The following is a 19,336-nucleotide window of genomic DNA, read 5'->3' on the forward strand; positions in this document are numbered from 1 at the left end:
TAACACTCTGGTGCTCTGAAGATGGCCTGGGTCATTCCTCTTTAATGTCTATAACCATCCTTGCTGTGTGGGGTCAACTGCCCTGCTTGAGGTGCTCTTTCACCACATCCAGGTTTGCAATGCTAGTTTCCTATGTACACAGTGTATCAGAGGGACGCTTGCTGTAGGTGGATTTGGCCTACGTGGTCTTGACAGATGCTCACCAAAACAATGAATGTGACATCCTCAGCTAGTCCCTGAGCACATACACAGAGCCCCATACTCCAATGATAAATTACCTTACTCCCTAGAAGAAAGGTTGAGATCTTGAGCCGTCAGTGTGTGGCAAGAGGAGGTCAAGTCAGCAACCTCATAGTGGCCGTGAAAGGGGCCTGGATTTTCACTAAGAGCTTGAGTCAATCCATCAGAATATTAGGCATATAAATAGTGCAACGTCATGAAAAAATATGACATTGAATCTTATCATTTAAAAAACTGTATATTTTTTAAACACGTAGGAGTGCTTCACTCTAGTACATTAGACAGAATGACTACATTGACTGGCATACACTAGAAATTATAATTTGTAAACACAAACCTATATACATTCATGAACTGCCCCTTCCTCTGTGACAGCAATGACATTAGTGAATGAAAAGCCAGGTCATTCGTCATGTCCCCATATACATGGCCTATATTTATTTTATAGGTCGAGCAACTCCATAGCCTATTAACTCATGTTCAAAAGGGGTTTTCATACATCACACATTATGAACAGAAGCAATTTAAAGTGCTGTCAATGCTTTGATTAAGAAAAAGAAGGCATTTATGTACTACCTCTCACACAATGTGGTCAAGTGGAAAGCAGACATTGGTCCCAGATTTCGTGGTTGCACATTGTCCATTTCAGCCATTAGGGGGTAACTCGCTCTCTCCCCCATGCTGTGGGCTTGATTTCCGAACATTGGTGTACAATTAGTTGTAACTTACTCTTAAGGTACTCTGGGCTTCCAATGGATTGAACTTCCATGCCAGCCGAGGCATTAGAGCTTTGCACTCTGGTACCACAACCACAACTGGATGCTATACGACAACCAACATTGGATGCTACTTTCCAAGCATGGAAGTCACATCTATATTGTTCCCACTTGATTAAAATGTATTCCTATTCTGGGTTCTCCTTTGGTGATGTAATTTCTCCTATTAATTGTAGTTTTGGGTTGGTTTGTGCAGTGTGCTGGCTGGTTCCTGCGCTGTGCTGTGACTGTACAAGACTGATCACTTACAAAGACGCATGTGAGCTCTGAGCATCATATTAAAGTCCCAGATTCTCGTGCGTTAATCTGGAGGCCATGCAGTGTCTATTAGAAGCATATGGTGGTAAGGGCAGAGTGAGAACTGGAAAAGGAGGGGATAAGATTTGTGCATGAGGTGAACTGGGTATAGAAGGGAGTAACCCCAGGAACCTTGGGGCCCTTACCTACCATGCAGGACTATGCCCGGGGCAAGTACTGTATGACATACCAGGTGCTCAGCATAGAAGCATTTCTACTGATAGAAATCATGGAGGGATACAAGTAACTATAGCAAATGCTGTAAAGGGTCCAGTGTTGAGCAATCTATTTGAATCACTGAAGTTGGGGTGATGATATAACTGGAGGGTTGAGCGACCTGGATTAGGAAATGGGCTACTCGCACAGCCTATGGATATTGTTGTGGAATATAGTAGGATATAAGAGACAGTTAACCCAAGACATCCTTAGAGAGATGTTGGGCAGTTATGAAATTATGTGCCTCCAGGAGTCTTGGCTGTGCGAGGTACCCGAACCAGGCAGTGCATATGAACCTAGGGCGCCATTCAGGGGGGTTAATTACGTTAGTATCATCAAAAATAGCTAACAAATTAACCAAGTTAAAAGTGAGATGTTACTGACTAATAGCTAGTCAGGTAGAGCTCTATAGTGGCATGCGGGCAAGAAGACAAATAATAGTGATCAATATATGCACCCAGCCAGGAGCCATAACAGACTATGAAGTGCAACTGGGATAGCTAGAGGAAGACCTGGAGCTCATTTGTACAACAAAAGCAACACAATTGATAATGATGCAAGGGGATTTCAATCACAAACTGGACCCCTCCCTTAGCGATGAACTGTTTTTTAAAGACCTATTAACCATGGCAAAGGTTTCCCCAGCAATCTTTACTAGGGTAGGTAGTTCTGCATGAGATGAATCTCTAGCAACATTTTTTGGATCTATAGTTCTATTCTGTGCCAATGGACGGGCAGATACCAACTGCCCGCAAGAAAGACATTTCACATAGGGAATCAGGAATTGCAGAATTGATTATGCCTTTATAAATGTGTGTCCTTTTACAGAAGTAGAAGGGTTTGGGGTGCTGCAGAGTGAAGGCAGTGACCACTAGGCCTTATGACTATTACTCATTATAGAACAAGGGTCAAAAAGAGATAGAGTGGTCACTTTACAGATAGAACACCCTTGACTCATGGCCACTCATATATCTGAGGACAGTCTGAAATTGGTAATGACCTGATGATTGATTATACGTCTTCCAGTACTCTAGAGAAAAGAGAGAAAGTCCTAACATGGAACGACCAGGTGATTGAGCAGGTGGGAAATTATTTAAGGATATACGTAAAATCAGGGCCTGAATCCAAGAAAAAAGAAAAAAGAAATGGTTGGTTTAATAATGAGTGTAGGAGCCTAACAATAAAGGCACAAAAATGGGAAAGACAGCTTAGAAAAAGACAGCATAAGGAAACAATGGAGAGTCTCCGTTTGGCAAAACATGCGTATTAAAATAAGCTGAAGGAAAGGAAAATAGAATATATGTCCCAAAATTGGCAAACAATGTTAGAAGTGATTGGCACAAATAATATGATATTATTCTGGTGATTTGTAAAGAGGGAAACGTGCAATGTTAAAAGCTGTGTTTAGTGGGAGAAGATGATTGGATTAACTATTTGAGTAACTTGTATAACAGTAAGAGGGTAGACAAGACCTTGGAAATAAGGTCCAAGAATGTGGAAGAAATTAAGCCATATTTCTCTTTTCAAAAATCTAAAAGAAACTTTCCAATCTTTAAAAAGCAGCAGGGCCAGATATCCTACCAGCAATTATACTAAAAAAACATAGACTGGTGGGAAAGCTTTTTAAATGTGACCTTCCAAATTATTTAAACACCCTGGGCCCGATTCACAGAATGAACTTACTACTTTTGGCATTCACAGAATGCACTTACTACTTTCGGTATTCACAGAATGAACTTACTCATTTCGGTATTCACAGAAGTTAGGACTACTAACTTTAGGATGCCTAAATGCCTTCTGTGAATACCGAAAGTCTTAAAATTAGGATTTTTCTCAATTTAGTAGTAGTAAAGTTAGGACTACTAACTTTAGGACCCCTAAATGCCTTCTGTGAATACTGAAAGTCTTAAAATTACGATTTTTCTCAATTTAGTAGTAGTAAAGTTAGGACTACTAACTTTAGGACGCCTAAATGCCTTCTGTGAATACGGAAAGTCTTAAAATTACGATTTTTCTCAATTTAGTAGTAGTAAAGTTAGTAGTCCTAACTTTACTACTACTTAAGTGAGAAAAATCGTAATTTTAAGACTTTCGGTATTCACAGAAGGCATTTAGGCGTCCTAAAGTTAGTAGTCCTAACTTTACTACTACTAAATTGAGAAAAATCGTAATTTTAAGACTTTCGGTATTCACAGAAGGCATTTAGGCGTCCTAAAGTCAGTAGTCCTAACTTTACTACTACTAAATTGAGAAAAATCCTAATTTTAAGACTTTCGGTATTCACAGAAGGCATTTAGGAGTCCTAAAGTTTGTAGTCCTAACTTCTGTGAATACCGAAATGAGTAAGTTCATTCTGTGAATACCAAAAGTAGTAAGTGCATTCTGTGAATGCCAAAAGTAGTAAGTTCATTCTGTGAATCTGGCCCCCTGAATTTTTCCAGAAAGCTGCAAGGTCCAATTCTTATACAAATATATAAAAAGGAGGACGCCACACAGCCCCAGAATTATTGCCTTATAAGTCTGCTGGATGTGGGGGGATATTGTTAGGCATATTGGAGACCTAAGTAGAACAGTATAACTTGTATAGAGCAAGGCGTGTTCAAAGAAGGTTCTTCAACAATAGACCATTGCCTTAGTTTATCTGCAATGGCAAAAAAGGCAATTGAATTGCAAGGTAGTCTGTTCTGCTGTTTTGTTGATTTCTGAGCCCCCTTTGATTTGGTAGATCCTAGTCTATTGTGGAATATGTTGGTGAAGCTTGGAATCAACAAAACAGTACTCTCACTAATTCAGGAAATGCATTCACTGAATTGGGCCAGGGTAATTTTTGGATGTCCTTGGGACGCTATCCAAGAAATTTCAGATAACAAATGAATTACACCATGGTTTTGTCTTGGCCCCACTGTTATTCTCTGTGTTCCTTTCGGGCCTACCAAACATATTAAGTAAGGTTGGTGGGTTAAGCCCAAAGATGGGGGGGGGCTCAAATATCATGTCTGCTATACACTGACGATCTAGTGATAACAGACATGACAGAGCTGGGTTTACAAAAACAACTGGATACTTTTTATGATTATTGTTTAAAGAAACGCCTTAAGGGCAATTTAGAAAAGACTAAAATAAAGGTGCTGGGGAAAAGAAAGGGTTCTTTTTACTGGCAACTGGGAGAGGCCAGAGTAGAAGTGGTGAACAAATATAAATACTTGGGTATGTGGTTCAACGGCAAGCCAAATTGGAAGGACCACATACAGTAATTAAAATCAAAGGCTGTCCTCAGTATGGGGCCTTAAACAATTTAGGCAGAAGTATGGAGGCCCTTCTCTGTGGCCAATTCTATTAGCTTTCAATGCAATGGTCAGCCCATAATTCCAATATGGAGCAGAGGTTCTATTTTTAGGGGTAAATTGGATTGGAATTTAGAGGAGGATAAATGTGTGAAACAGCTCCTTACTCTCCCACCATCAACTATGATCCAGGCAGTGAGAGTAGAATGTCAACTTACAGCCTAGAATTTTCAAGGAATGCAAGCTTCATTGAACTTCTTGCAGAGACTGAACAGAGAAGGGACCCCCAAAATATCAAACCTTTGTAAAAGAGAAATAGAGGAAAGCAAACTTAATTGGGCATAACAGGTTAGACATACGCCAGATACGTTGTGTGCTAAACTTCCTTTAGAACCAGAACAATGGAAATTAGGGCAACAGATTCCCAAACAGGTGCTACGTTCTATTATCAACACAAAGGCTCAAGAAGAAGACTTATGTTACCTGAGGAGCAAATCGTTCATCCAGTTCTTGGTAAATTGTTGGACTAATGATCATATGTTCGCCTATATTGAGATCATGCCTAATCCTAAACTTAGAAATGCAGTATTAAGATTCTGAGTTGGCCTGAACCCATGTAATGCAGACACAAAGATAAAACCGCAATGACAAATAAACAGGGTCTGTGTACATGTGGACTACACGTAAAATGCAGGGGCCCACATATTTTACTGGACTGTTTGTGGTTTCTAGAAGAACTGAAGACATTTTTAAAACCTATTTTTATTACCTATAAAATTGATAATAGGGATCAAGCTCTTAGCTTGTTGATAAATATGAGATTTTTAAATGTGGCGTGTGCAATAGGAAGATTTTTGCCTGCAATACAGGAGTTGTTGAATGAATCGGTAATATCATCCAAAATGGGCAATAGGGCAGAAACATGAGTTTATCCACCCTTTGAGATCATTGTGGAGCTCTGGAAGTCAGTATGCATGCATAAATGTATCCTTAGGCCCTTCCGTGCTCCCGACGGCCGTTGGCTGATGAGAGCACTCCCTCCCCAGTGCTGCCATCGGCCAACGGCCGACGGAGCCAAACCCACTCAATAGGACACCCGCACCGCGGCGGAAAAACCGCCACGGTTAAGGCGTTAATGTATATGTGACTCTTTCCTTATTTGGTCATGATTCAAGAGCTATTCTATAGTTTTACTGCTCCCATTGTATGTTTTAACAGGTTTCCATTGTGTTTTCTATAGTTGTTACGGTTGCACTTTTTGTACTATGTGTATTTTTAATTGTACGCTGTATTGTGTTTTTTTTAATGGCTATATTAGCCGAATAAAAATCTATTGACTGAGTTTCTGTTAAGACGAAATGGGAAAGAGGTGAACTGGATGGGTGTAACAGCTGGCAAGGTATTGTCCTCTATTTTAGCATTTACTTTGCTACATGTCCAATTTCTTACATGCAATACTGCCTTACAGACCACACAGAGTGTGCAGATAAACAACGTGAGCCTTGTGGACAACGGAATGGGAATTTTCTCCATCATTTACACACCTTCTGCAACTAGCCATGCAAGATCAACCAAAACAGTAGCAATCAAGGTGAGACAATGAGTACTGTGTGTATGTGTTAATTGTATGTAAATGCGTGTTCAAGAAAGAGGCAACATACAAGAATGAAGATTAAGTAAAAAAACTAATAGGTACTTACATGAAACATGAAACAACATGACTGCATTTTTTGTTCTCATGTTGTCTTAGGAACTGGAAGTAGGGGTGCGAGAACCTCCAAAATATTAACATCTGAGTTCAGAAGATGAATGGGCAATAAAGATGCCTGTAAATTGTGTTTTATCTTCCCACATTACTTGTGCGTTTAAAGATTGAAATCAAATGTCTGTTATATCTGAAAAACGAAATACATAGAAATTAGTGTTGACTTTTCTTGGAAGGCAAGGCGGGAGGATTTTGTGAAGCTATCTTGTTGGGGTACAGGGAGTATGAAAGGAAAGGCTTTAGGATTTCAGTTTATTCTAACACACAACCACATTTGGAAATTAGAACATTGGAATGTTGGAAGCTCCATTGAAAACAACGGAGTGCTTCTAATGGCAGGTAGAAGCCTGGAACTCCAACATTCTAATGTTGTAGTTCACAGCTGTTACTGTGAACAAAGGCCTAATGGAGCATGAGGAGATTTCAGTCCCCACGGCTCCTTGAGGCCTTTGTTTATTTTGTTAGAACATTCTGCCCTCTAGTGGAGGAATGTTCTAATAGCCTTATAGCCCTCCTTAGCTCGGCTATACCGGCCATTAAATTCCTTCTCCCTTGTTAAAGGCCAATGCTGGAGATGGCCTTTAATGGTTGCTATAGCCCTCTATGGTAGGCTGTAAGGCTATAGTAGGAAAATACCAATGAAGCACATTTTTATGTCTGAAATGGGATGGAAACATAGATTTTGATAGCATCAAAACAAATCAATACATTTTACATGGTGATGAGCAAATGATAAATAGTCCCTGGACCCCGTTTTCCACACATTATCACTTGTGTGCTATAACATATACAGTGCATGTGCAATTTTAGTGACAATTTGTAAGACATTGGGTTTTTGATTGAGAGGGGTGAGGACCCTTCTCAAGTAACAACCACAATCCTTGTCAGGATAAACCACAAAAGTAATTAAATTAACCTGTGCATAACCTGCTTGTAGCTTTGCACAAAAGCAGTCAGAGTTAACTTAGAGGCACTGTGGTAAGTATTTATGCAGGACACAAACACTAATAAAGTGAAACCACAACACAAGAAAAATTCCAAACCAATTGAGAAAAATAGAGTCAATCTTAATAAAGATAATTAAACCTAATGAACAAATTACAATCAATAAAAACAGTGTTATGAGTTTTTTGATGCTATCAAAATCTATTTTTAAAGTTTTAAGTGCAAAATTGCATCCAACAACAAGTATCTAGTCACGAGACACCGGGGTAAAGTCCAATTCTAAGGTCAACCACAATGGACCATGGTTTGGCTATATGATGTGGATTGGGCGCAGTCTCAGCTCACCCTCGTAATCAGGGCCTGTATTAGATTGTCGCAGACAGGTTCCTCTGTCAGAATGGGGACGGATATCCCGTCCGCTGAAATATAAATCTCATAGGATATATTAGGATCGATATATCGCTGACGGGATATCCATCACCGTTTTGATGGAGTAACCCGTCCGTTGAGATCTAAATCAGGGCCATTGAAGAATCTTTGAAAAAAGATTCCTGAGAAAGTAAAGTTCAGTGGGGCAAGGACGCCGGTGGCATCCAAGGAGAAAGTGTCTTCATCAGACAGCCATTGGAAGGAGTTGCAGTAAAGTTTTTACCTATGGGGTTTGCCACATTTTTAGAAGTCGAATATCTGCAATGGGACTATAGCAGATGCGGACTCCATGAGGCCAGAGACCTTTGGTAAGAGGTCCAGATAAACAGTGTTTGTTGCTGTAGAAAAGAACATAGCAGAATCTAACAAAGAGTCAGACCATCAGTGATGCAGCCTGGGTGGATCGGTGAGCAGGTAGGTCTCAGTCTTCCACTCTCTGGTGAACAATTTTCCAAGAGCCAACTTTTAGCACCACTAACAGTGTTCCAGGACTGTAGCGGTACCATTTGGGGGAAGGACTTACTCTAGCGGTGGCCAAGTGCAGGGTTTAACTTCTCTGCAGCTTGTGATGCTGTGTGAGCTGTAGCTCACACAGGACGCCAGCCAACTAGCCCTTGAAGGCAACCTGGTAATTCTGGGTTCAAGCAGTAAGGCAGGCCTCAAGTGGTAGTGCAATCCCTGTTAGCAAAGACAAATACCATAGCACTTCTTACAACAATCCATATACAGTTATTTCCAAATTTTACTTTAGTCATTTAATACAAAAAAATTCAAGAACATGGAGTCAAATGTTTTTCACTGAAGTTTGTATTTTCAGTTTGGGCAAAAAACAGCCAGTCTGGAAAGTGCAGCCAATACAATTCATCCCTGAGCACTCAAATTGTAAATAATCAGTCCATCCGTAATTTTATTGTACTTGTTCACTTTATTTCCTATTCAGTTACTCAGTATCCGATGTTCAAGAGTACAATGACATTCAGTGTACAGCTTCCATACTTGTTGACATGCAACAAAACAATATTCTACAGCCAACACATGTTTTGTCGTGTGTTTTTTCACACATTGACTTATTCAGGGCTGATTCTTTAACGGATTCTTGTCCACAGTCAAATCGGTAGTATCCACAAACCACCAGTTGTACCTTGTACACTAGTAGCCTGGTGGCCCCTTGCTGTAAGGGGAAAATCCAAGTGCCAAATGGTCCAAAATATAACCAAATATGTAGCACAACCTCGAGGACTGAAGCCCTTGTTAAGGACTTTCAAAGTAGGTCCCAAATTTTAAGGCAATTGATTGATTAGTATGTAATTCCTGGTACAAATCACAAGTGCATGATTGCAAAGTTAAACGTAGTGGCCAGGAAGGATTCCGTATGGCGTGCACAGCCGACACGTGTTTCGCCACGTCAGTGACTTTTTCATGGCTGTAATATATATATATATATGTTTATCCATACAAACATGTCAAAGGACGTATTGGATATTTGTAAAAGCAATGTGTGCTTCACGAGAATTATAAAATCAGTCTAGGAAGGAAAAAACGTGGTATTTCAGTTAGCATTCAAGTTTAGATGGTTCCTAATTCGCCGTTGGGCACATCATGTAAAAAGTGATACGACTTGTGGTAGAATAGGTTTACATGCAACTTATTCTTGTGCGTGTGCTCCAACAAATCAGCGAGTAATTTCAACGGACAAGTGGTGATTGTTAAATAAAATCAGACAGGAGAAACCGTTAGTCCCCTGTGTAAACACTTGTGAGGGAACGAATCCTCACAAATGTTAAGAGCCAATGAGCTATGTGTTTAGAAAGGTGTAACTGACAGATAGGAAAGACAAAATGTAATGTATAACTGACCTAAGGCAGTGGTATTTGGCCGCTGATCTCATTAGGCATACCTGTTAAGAAGTTGGAAAAGTGGCTGCTAAGGTAAAAGCTCTGCCTTTCTTCGGCTTCCAGATCAGCCTTCTCTTTTTAAGTCCCCGGTTTTTAACCGTTTTCTGAAAGGCATTACGCACACTTTTCCTCCTGTGCCGTTCATCATGCCTCAATGGGACTTAAACATTGTCTTGACATTTCTGATGTGTGCTCCCTTCTAGCCCCTTCATAACTGTCCCTTGCATCTTCTTACTCTCAAGACGGCTTTCCTGGTAGCTATCACCCCTGCCAGAAGAGTGAGCGAGCTTCAGGCTCTTTCTTCTAAACCTCCATTCCTTTCTGTTCATCCGGACACAGTAGTTCTGAGGACCCATCCTTCTTTCTTGCCAAAGTTTGTCACACCCTTCCACATCGGGCAGACCATCACTTTTCCCACCTTCTTTCCGCCTCCACATGCTTTCAAAGAGGAAGAGAGGCTACACCGTCTGGACCCAAAATGTGCGCTCTCCTTCTACCTGAGCCGCACACAACAGTTCCGGGTGGATGACCAGCTCTTTCTTAGTTACGTGGCTGCCAAAAAAGGTTGGGTTGTGCTCAAATGGACCATCTCTTGGTGGGTCGTTCTCTGCATCAAAACCTGTTACTCGTTGTCTAAGAAGGAACCTCCTGTGGGGATGCGTACCCATTCCACCAGGGCAACTGCAGCCACTACTGCCTTGGGATGCCGCATTCCCTTGCAGGACATTTGTCAGGCAGCTACGTGGGGCTCATTGCACACGTTTACCATTACTACCTTGACAGTCAAGTCCGGTGAGATAGCTTCTTTGGCTGTTCTGTTCTCCATGACTTTCTGGCGTAATATTTTTTGCAGACCCACCACCGGGGTTGGAATTGCTGTGGTATCTATTCTAAGGTATGGAATCTATCACTAATGTGTTTCTTTCAGATGCACCAGTTACTACTTGTGTAACGAGATATCTGTAAGAGACATTAGTTAGTGATAGATTCCTTACTGCCCCACCCATCTTCCCCGTTCTGCAAACTGATTACTAGGGTTAAGGACATTCCTTTCAGGGCCCTAGTTTCATGGCACCAGTGGTCAGTTTCTTGCATGGCTCTGCGTTCCTTGCACGGAAATTCATGTACAGAACTGACATCAGCACGCATGGGTGACGCCTAACTAGTCTCTGTGATGTCGTCTCGGCGCATACGACGCCAGCAACGGACGTGGAGGCACACAGCGCCACCAATTGACGCACAGAGGTACTGCTAGCAAACATTTCCGGATCCAATGTGATGCCTGTGGATATTCTAAGGTAAGGAATCTATCACTAACTAATATCTCTTACAGATATATCCTTACACAAGTAGTAACTTGTGCATTCAGACTGTTAAACCGATGTTTCAGCCTCTGTCCTGGATTTCAGCAGAATGACCCTGAGGTTAATGGACCTCATGGCCTCCTTCATCCTGCTTGTAACCCAGGCTCGCTGGCATAAGCTGGTTCTGCAGTGAGACGTGAAGTCCCAGTGGGCGCAGCATCAAGGAATCTCTCTGACATGGTCCAGATCTCAGAGGGAACTAGAAAGACTTGAAGTGGTGGCTGACGAACCCCAATTGGGTCAGTTGCATACCTCCCACCCTTCTACAACCAGAGTTGACTGTACTGATAGATGGATTACTTCTGAGATGGAGCAGCCATCTGGGACAGATCCTGGCTCCACATCAACCTGTTGGAACATCGGGAGAGTCGCTTGATATTGAAAGTCTTTTTTCCATCGATCAAGGGTAGGCTGGGAAAGGTGTTCACTGACAACATCACAACAATGTGTTACTGCAGCAAACATGGTCAAGTGGTGTGGGGTTGTGACCCTTTGTCAAGAGGCTCTGCAACTATGGACATGGCTGGAACTCCAAGTCATTTCTCTGGTGGTTTAACACATGGAGGGCTCTCTGAATGCCAGGGTGGCTGAACTCAGCCAAATATGCCTTGAGGATCATGAATGGTGTCACCATCCAGAGGTGGTTCAAGGTTGCTTTCAGTAATGGGGAGAGCCTTGGTTAGATCTGTTCACCACCACTAGGATTATGCAATGTTAGCAGTTTAGCGCATTGGAGATTCCAAAGTGACTCACTCGAAGACACTTTTTGTCTTCAGTGGAGATCTGGCTTCCTGTACGCCTTTATGCCTATACCACTCCTGCCAAGATTTCTCAAGAAGATCAGGAATGAACAAGCCCAAGTTGCTTCTGTGGCTTTGGATTGGGAATGGAGAGTTTGGTATTCTGAGCTGTTGAGCACGAGCATTGGTCCCATGATCGGCTGTCTTTTGAGGCGATCTTCTGTCGCAGCAACAGGGGAGGGTTTTGCACCCAGACCTGCGAACTTTTCACATTCATGCGTGGATGTTGAGTGGCAACAGTTGACAGCTTTCAAACTTCGTCTTGAAGTCTGTGATGTTATTCTGGCAGCCAGGCATCCCTTCAGCAAGTTTGTATACTCCTGCTGTTGAGATAATTTTGTGGCATGGTGGGATTCCAAAGACATGAACCCTCCTTCTGCACCTCTTTCTAAGGTTCTTCTATTTGGTCCATCTTTGGCCCAGCAGCGCTGTGCTCTGAGTACAGTTAAAAGTTATTTATCAGCCTTTTCAGCATTTTTGCGGTTGCCGGGATGACCTTCTTTATTCAGTTCACCAGTTGTGCCTGTATTTCCTAAAGGCTGCAACACCTTTCTCGCCAGGTCATTTGTCATGCTCCAGTGGGAACGAAACCTTGTTCTAACTTTCTTAATGTGCACACATTTTGAGTCTCTGCACAGTAGATCTTTTCAGCTATTGACCATTAAAATTGTTTTTTTAGTAGCCATTACATTGGCCAGGAGGGTCAGCGAATTACAGTCACTCTCGGCCTACCCTCCCTACACCACCTTCAATCTGGACAAGCTGATACTCTGGATACATGCCACCTTCCATGTGAAGGTTGTGGCTTCATTCCATTTAGCCTTCCTACCTTCTTTGCTCTACCTCTCCCCTCCAAAGAGTAGGAGAGACTGCACCATCTGGACCCAAAAAGAGCATTTTCGTTCTACCTTGATCACACAAAAGAGTTCTGGGTGGATGATCAACTCTCCGTGGGGTATGTAGGAGCCCAGAAACTGACTATCTCCCAAGAAATAGCATTCTTGTTAGAACAGGGGTCACCAATTCTGACAAGGTCGCTTGGCCTGAGGCAGGACGACACCCGAAGGCAATGTGTAAAGCAGTGGTGCAGCACAAACTCACACTGAGACAGTAACTATCACGCAAGGAAATGACACCACACCAAGTTGTTGTATAAACCAAGACTCTTTATTTACTTTTAGTTCAGGCAGGTAAAACGTCTTATGGCCTAGGCTAAGGGAGGCAACACATCCTAGACATCAATTCAACAAAGATTACAATTCTGCTATTCAGGGACATCATAGGCAACATTTCCTATATACACAGTCATGAAATGCAACACTTCGTGGGCATGAATGCAACATCAGTAACATTTCCTATACATGGATATCCTATAGGCAACAGGTACAACATTTCCTATGGACACATTCAATAGAGGCAATATGTGGTAGGCATGTATTCCACATCAGGGACGTTTCCTTTGCAGGTGGATAATAAAGGCAATATCTCTCAGGCAGAGGTTTAGCACTGCCCGCGCAGCTCCCCTCAGGCCTTGTAGGCCACGGCGGTGATCGGCGGGGGCAGACAGCGCTTGGACGTCACAACGCCGTGGCAGGGCACAGCCACAGTGCACAAGGTGGGTGACCGATGTGGGCACTATAGCGCGTGTTGGCCATAGCGCTTTAGGAAAGGGGCCTCTTTAGCAGTAAAGCGCTCCTACACACAGCGCTTGGTAATAAGGCCCCAGCAGGTCCTGAGTTCACCCTGTAGCAGCGCCAGCAGTCAGCAGCAGCTTCTTCAATATGGCGCTTAGGAAGTCCAGCGCTAGCAGCAGGCAGCCAGTCCCTTCAATATAGCGCTTGGTTGACACAGCACTTACCTTGGGGGGGTTCCCAGCACTTCCCAGTCTCAACGCTGGAAGTAGATGGCAGATCTTCAGTTGCAGTTTCTTAAAGGGGAAGGGTAGGGGGTTGAGTTGGCAAGCACAGGAGGCAGGATGGTTCCCTGCAGCACACTGGAGTTGGTCTCCTTGGTTTCCCCCTCACTGGGCAAGGTCAGCAGGCCAGCAGTCCCTCAGCTATCTTGGGTACAGCAGGGCCTAAGCTCAGTCAGTCTCAGTAGTGTAGGTTCCCCCTTAGGTCCAACCGCCTATACTTCGGCAGAGGTTCCCCCACGTCCAGTGGTGCCCCAACTAACTAGTCAGGTTTCCCTCCTTTCCTCTTATACCCCTAGGTCAGGTGACCCTCCTGAAAGGCGGCTAAGCATAACTCCTCCCTGGGCTGGAACGTTCAAGGAGCTTCTACATGTCTGTCTATGGGACAAAAAGGCGGAACAGCAAAGATACAGTAGCAGTATGTCCCGGCCTGCTCCTAACTACTAGTGCATGTATTTTCAATGACCACTCCGCAGTATCAGGGGCCTGTGGCAGCTATTTTATTAGGATAGAGCACCTGCACCTCAGCACTGTTTGACAGTGGTAAGGCGCCGAGAGGCCTAGGTCCAACAAAAAGATGGTGGCAAAAATGAGGCGCAAAGGGAAAAAATGCGGGGTAAGATCACCCTAGGGCTGACAGGTCCAACAGTTCTGCATCAAGATCTGCTATGCACTGGCTATGAAACAACCCCCTGAGGGCTCGTGTGATAATTCCACAAGTGCTAAGGCTGCACCCACATCGTTAGCTTGCAGATTCCCTTTCCTGGATCACTATCACCACTCTCTGGGTAGTCAGGCCACTTCACCTGTTCAGTCCTGCAGGACTTTCTGGTTTAAATTGGCTTTGCAGCCCTAACTCCAAGGAGGCGTTGCTTGGGTATCTATTCAAAGGAAAGGAATCTGTGGTTAGTAGGCTCTATCAAATGATCTAGGGCCCGATGTAGGTAGGCCGTTACCGTTCGGTAACGGCCGAAAATACCGATTTTTGGCCCTTACCGATCGGTAAACAGCCATCGAGATGTAGGGAACAAAAAAAAATCAAAATCGGAGTGAAAACCGATTCGGAATGAGTATCGAATGGAAAAGAATCCGATACGTACATACCGAAAATCGGATATGTAACGAATCGGTAACACACCGAATCGGATGCAAACACCGATTCGGTCAATGTACCGAATCGGTAGACACACCGAATCGGAAAATAACCGATTCGGTCCATGTACCGAATCGGTAGTGACACCGAATCGGAAAATAACCGATTCAGTCCATGTACCGATTCAGTAGTGACACCGAATCGGAAATTATCCGAATCGGTCCATGTACCGATTCGGTAAACACACCGAATCGGAATGAAGCCGATTCGGTCCATGTACCGAATCGGTAGATAGACCGAATCGGACATGAGCCGAATCGGAGAACATACCGATTCGTATGAATCACCGATCGGGAAATTCCCCGATTCCGACAGATGGGGAGATGTAGGGAGGCACAGAAACACCGAAATCGGCTCAAATTCGGTAGAATTCACTCGGTATTTACCATGGATTACAATCAGGTGGTAACCAACTCCAACCCATATAAACAGCCCCAAAATGCATTGCAACTTGCAGGATGGCAGCTTTTTATGTCATTGCGAGGCGGCTACGGCTACAGCAGGAAGGACAGAGGGAATGGCTAAGAAATGAACAGGTCTACAGACAGAGGATAACCCTGTTCATGCTCACAGAGGCAGAGATCCTACAGAGATACAGGCTGGACTCTGACACCATACTTGAGCTCATCAGGGACCTCAAACCATTCTTGGACCACCACACCCCAAGGGCACACGCCATCCCAGCACACGTCCAGGTGCTATGCAGCCTACACCTGCTAGCGTCTGGCAGCTATCAAATTGGAGTTGCAGCGGCAGGAGGGGTGAGCCAGAGCAGCCTGTCAAGGTTCTTCCACACATTCCTTGATGCCATGATACACAGGATGGACCAATACATCTCTTTCCCTGCAACCCACGCAGAACTGCTACAAACTAAAGCTGACTTCTACCAGATGGCACAATTTCCCCAAATCATTGGTTGCATAGATGGCACGCACATTCCGATTTGCCCACCAGCGGACACAGAATACATATACCGCAATCGGAAGTCTACACACACCATCAATGTGCAGGTGATCTGCAATGCGAAGTGCACCATCACAGACCTGGTAGCAAAATTTCCAGGGAGTACCCATGACTCCTATATTTTCCAACAGAGCGGCATCTATGCACGGCTGATGGCTGGCGAATTTGGTGAAGGATACCTCCTAGGTGAGACACATCATCAGACTCCCATAACACACAGTAGCTAGGTGGAATACATGTATGCATGTGTGTAATGTTACCCCTTTCTCTTCCAGGCGACAGTGCATATGCCCTCCGCTCATTCATACTCACCCCCTACCTCAACCCCTCCACACCCAGCCAAAGGAGGTATAACCGGGCCCACATACGCACAAGGAATGTCGTCGAACGGACCTTTGGCATCTGGAAAAGTAGATTCAGATGCATGCACAAGAGTGGAGGTGCAAGGCAGTATGCCCCCATCACCTGCTGCAAGATCATAGCTGTATGTGCAATGTTACACAACCTTGCGGTGAAGAAGGGCACTGAGGTGGAGTTGTATGACTACGAGGACCATGACGATGATGAAGCTGTGCCACTGACACAGCCAGCTGGGGTGTGTACGCCAAGTGATGGCAGATACAGACGTGAGGAGATTACAGAAAACTATTTCTGAGTGAGTACAGATGCAAAGACAGCTAAATGGTTGTTGTGAAAAAAAATTTTTTAATACTGTTGCAACACAGTTACTGCACTGATGTGCAACAAACAAAAGGTGTAATGGCAAAGAAAACAAAAGTCCAAGGTCCAGGTTGCCTCACCCGCCCTTGCAAGGCTATTTCTTTGACCGCTTGGCAGCCCCACTGGGGTGTCCCTCAGCCCCCTCAGAATGACCAGCGGCATCTGCGGAGCGCCTGGTGCTCCTGCGTGGCTCTGACGCAGCGCTGGCCGGGCTGCTGCCGCTGCTGCTGTCCCCAGCATCCCCCAGGTCCAGGGCAGGATTTGCGGCAGTGTTAGAGATGATCATGGCCTCCATTGCAGTCGTGATGCGGGCCATTCCCCTTGTTATCTCTGCCGTATTTTGTGTGCGGCTAGACTCCATGTTGGCACTGCGCTGGCAGAGTTGTGCCGTTGCCGCAGCAAGGCGGCTCATGGAGCGGTTCTGCACCCGGGCATCCCGCCTGCGCACCAGCTCATGCTCCTCCAGTCTGCCACATAACTGGGTTATGGCAGTGGTTAGCCTGCCTAAACCTGCTGCTACCTCCTTGTTTGAATCCACGAAGGCCTGAAATCCTTTTACCATTTCCCCCATCTGCAGGTTGTGCTGCAGGAGCTGGCGTTGGCAGGCCATGATGGATTTCGCCTGCTGCCTTTGGATCTTTACCATCTTTCCTTCAAGGCCCAGGAAGACACTGCCCTCCGGTGCTGGTGCTGCAGTGGTGGGAATGGCACGGCGCCGGGTACTGCTGCTGCCGGCCTGCTGAGTGGGCTGGGGTGCCACTGGTGGGGGTGTGGTGCTGGCCGGGGCCTGAGCCCCTGCTCCCAGGACAGGGTGTACTGGTGCCACAGCCATGATCGTGGCAGGAGATGGTGTAGGTGGAAGGAGGTCCCTTGTCGGGGAGTTCTCTGGGGAGAACTGCAAGGGGGGTGTGCTCGGCATTTGTGGGGAGTGCAGTGCTTCAAAGTCTATTACCAGGTCTCCCTCCATACCAAGCCCTATGGTGTTTTGGTCCTCCTCCTCCTCGGCAGCCTGACTGGTGCTCGGCCCTGCGAGTGCAGTGTTAGATGGTGCTGCTGCCTCTGTTGTCATTGTTTGTCCGCCTGATGGTGCCCCTAGGTACAAAGAAGCATTTGTAAATTGAGTGCCGATGTATTACAGTCAGTACAATTAAAGCATTCCACATGTCCTTGCATCTCCTTAGAATGTGTTCCACTGTTTCCTGTCTTGTGATTCTGCACTGCCATAGTTTGCTAACTTCTGCTGACTACATGTACCATGATGCTTGTCTCTTGTATGTTGGTTACAGTACTGTGCTGGGGTTTGCCTATGCATTGTGTCTAATGGGGAGGTGTCTGGTAGGGTGTGTCATGATGCGCATGCTTCTTACCTGTAGCTGTAGCTCTGGCTGAGCTGTCCAGGGTCCCAATTCCGGTTACGCTCTCCCTCTCAATGGTGGTGGACACCATTTCCTCGAGGTCTGTGAGGGGTGGCGCCGGGTTCCTGCCTCCACCAGTGCCTCCAGCCTGCCTCTGGATCTCTGCCATCTTCCGTTTTGTGAGGCTGCGGATGTCATAGAAACGCTTCTTCAGCTCATCCAGGGACCTGGAGGTGACACCCACAGCATTCACCTTTTGGGCGATTTCGCTCCAGATCCTCCTCTTGGTGCTGTCTGGCACATTGAGGGACAGCTTTCCAAATAGCTGCCGGTGCACCCTCACCACCTCCTCAACCAACACCTGCAGCTCGGTGGTGCTGAACTTAGGCTTCCTCTTCTGGGAGGACTTCTGGCTCTCACTCTGGTTTTCCATCTTGATCAGAACAGTTCACTACCTCCTACTCCCACTGCTGCTAACTGTGAGTGTTCAGCTCAGGCTGGCTCTCCAGAAAGTTCTTAATTAGCTGCACCTGCCAGGGTTGCCACTCCCTGTTTGGGTGGGGGAGGGGGAGCCACCTCATTGGCTGAATCGGCTTTTGCCGATTCGGCTTTTACCGAATCGGATATTACCGAATCGGTAAAATCCGAATCGGTATTATCCGAATCGGATTTTACCGATTCGGTTTCTTCAATGCATTCCTATGGGCTTTTTGGCCATGGGTGTGTTTTCATAGCTACGATTCGTTAATTGCCGATTCGGATTTTACCGACTCGGCTATTTCCGATTCGGTGGTAGCCGATTCGGTACTTTCCGATTCGGTCCGTGACGATTCGGTACGTACCGATTCACATTACCGATGCCGACCGATTCGGTATTATTTCGGCGTTTGTTTGCTACATCTCGTTTTCCGATTTCAGAATACCGATTCGGCCCGCCTCGGTATTTTGAAATCGGAAAATCCCTTTTACCTACATCGGGCCCTTAGTTACGTACATTCAATAATGCCTTTTCTGGTAGAGACTTAATCTAGCCACAGAATCCTTACTGGCCCTCCCATCCTTCCTGCTCTGCGAATCGATTGCATGGTGAGGGACACCCTTCTCAGGGCCTGAGTATGTCACACCAGTAGCCAGTTTTCATTGAGGATCCGAACGCCTGGTGTGGAGTGGCGTGAAAGTAACTGACATCAGCACACAGGGATGGCACCTATATAGGTACTGT

The 19,336-nt window shown here is 45.0% G+C and overlaps 1 protein-coding gene across 1 annotated transcript in view; it reads left to right on the plus strand.

Moving 5' to 3' along the window:
* The window catches only part of LOC147724578 (fibrocystin-L-like), a 1,433,379-nt gene that overhangs the window by 1,249,792 nt on the left and 164,251 nt on the right, over positions 1–19,336 (plus strand). Inside the window, exon 69 of the mRNA XM_086966122.1 lies at positions 6,282–6,404. Within this exon, the coding sequence (XP_086822248.1) occupies positions 6,282–6,404 (123 nt within the window). The remainder of the gene's footprint in view (positions 1–6,281; positions 6,405–19,336) is intronic.

Source organism: Lissotriton vulgaris, chromosome 4_1, assembly GCF_964263255.1.
Source record: "Lissotriton vulgaris chromosome 4_1, aLisVul1.2, whole genome shotgun sequence".
In the NCBI taxonomy this organism is placed as follows: domain Eukaryota; kingdom Metazoa; phylum Chordata; class Amphibia; order Caudata; family Salamandridae; genus Lissotriton; species Lissotriton vulgaris.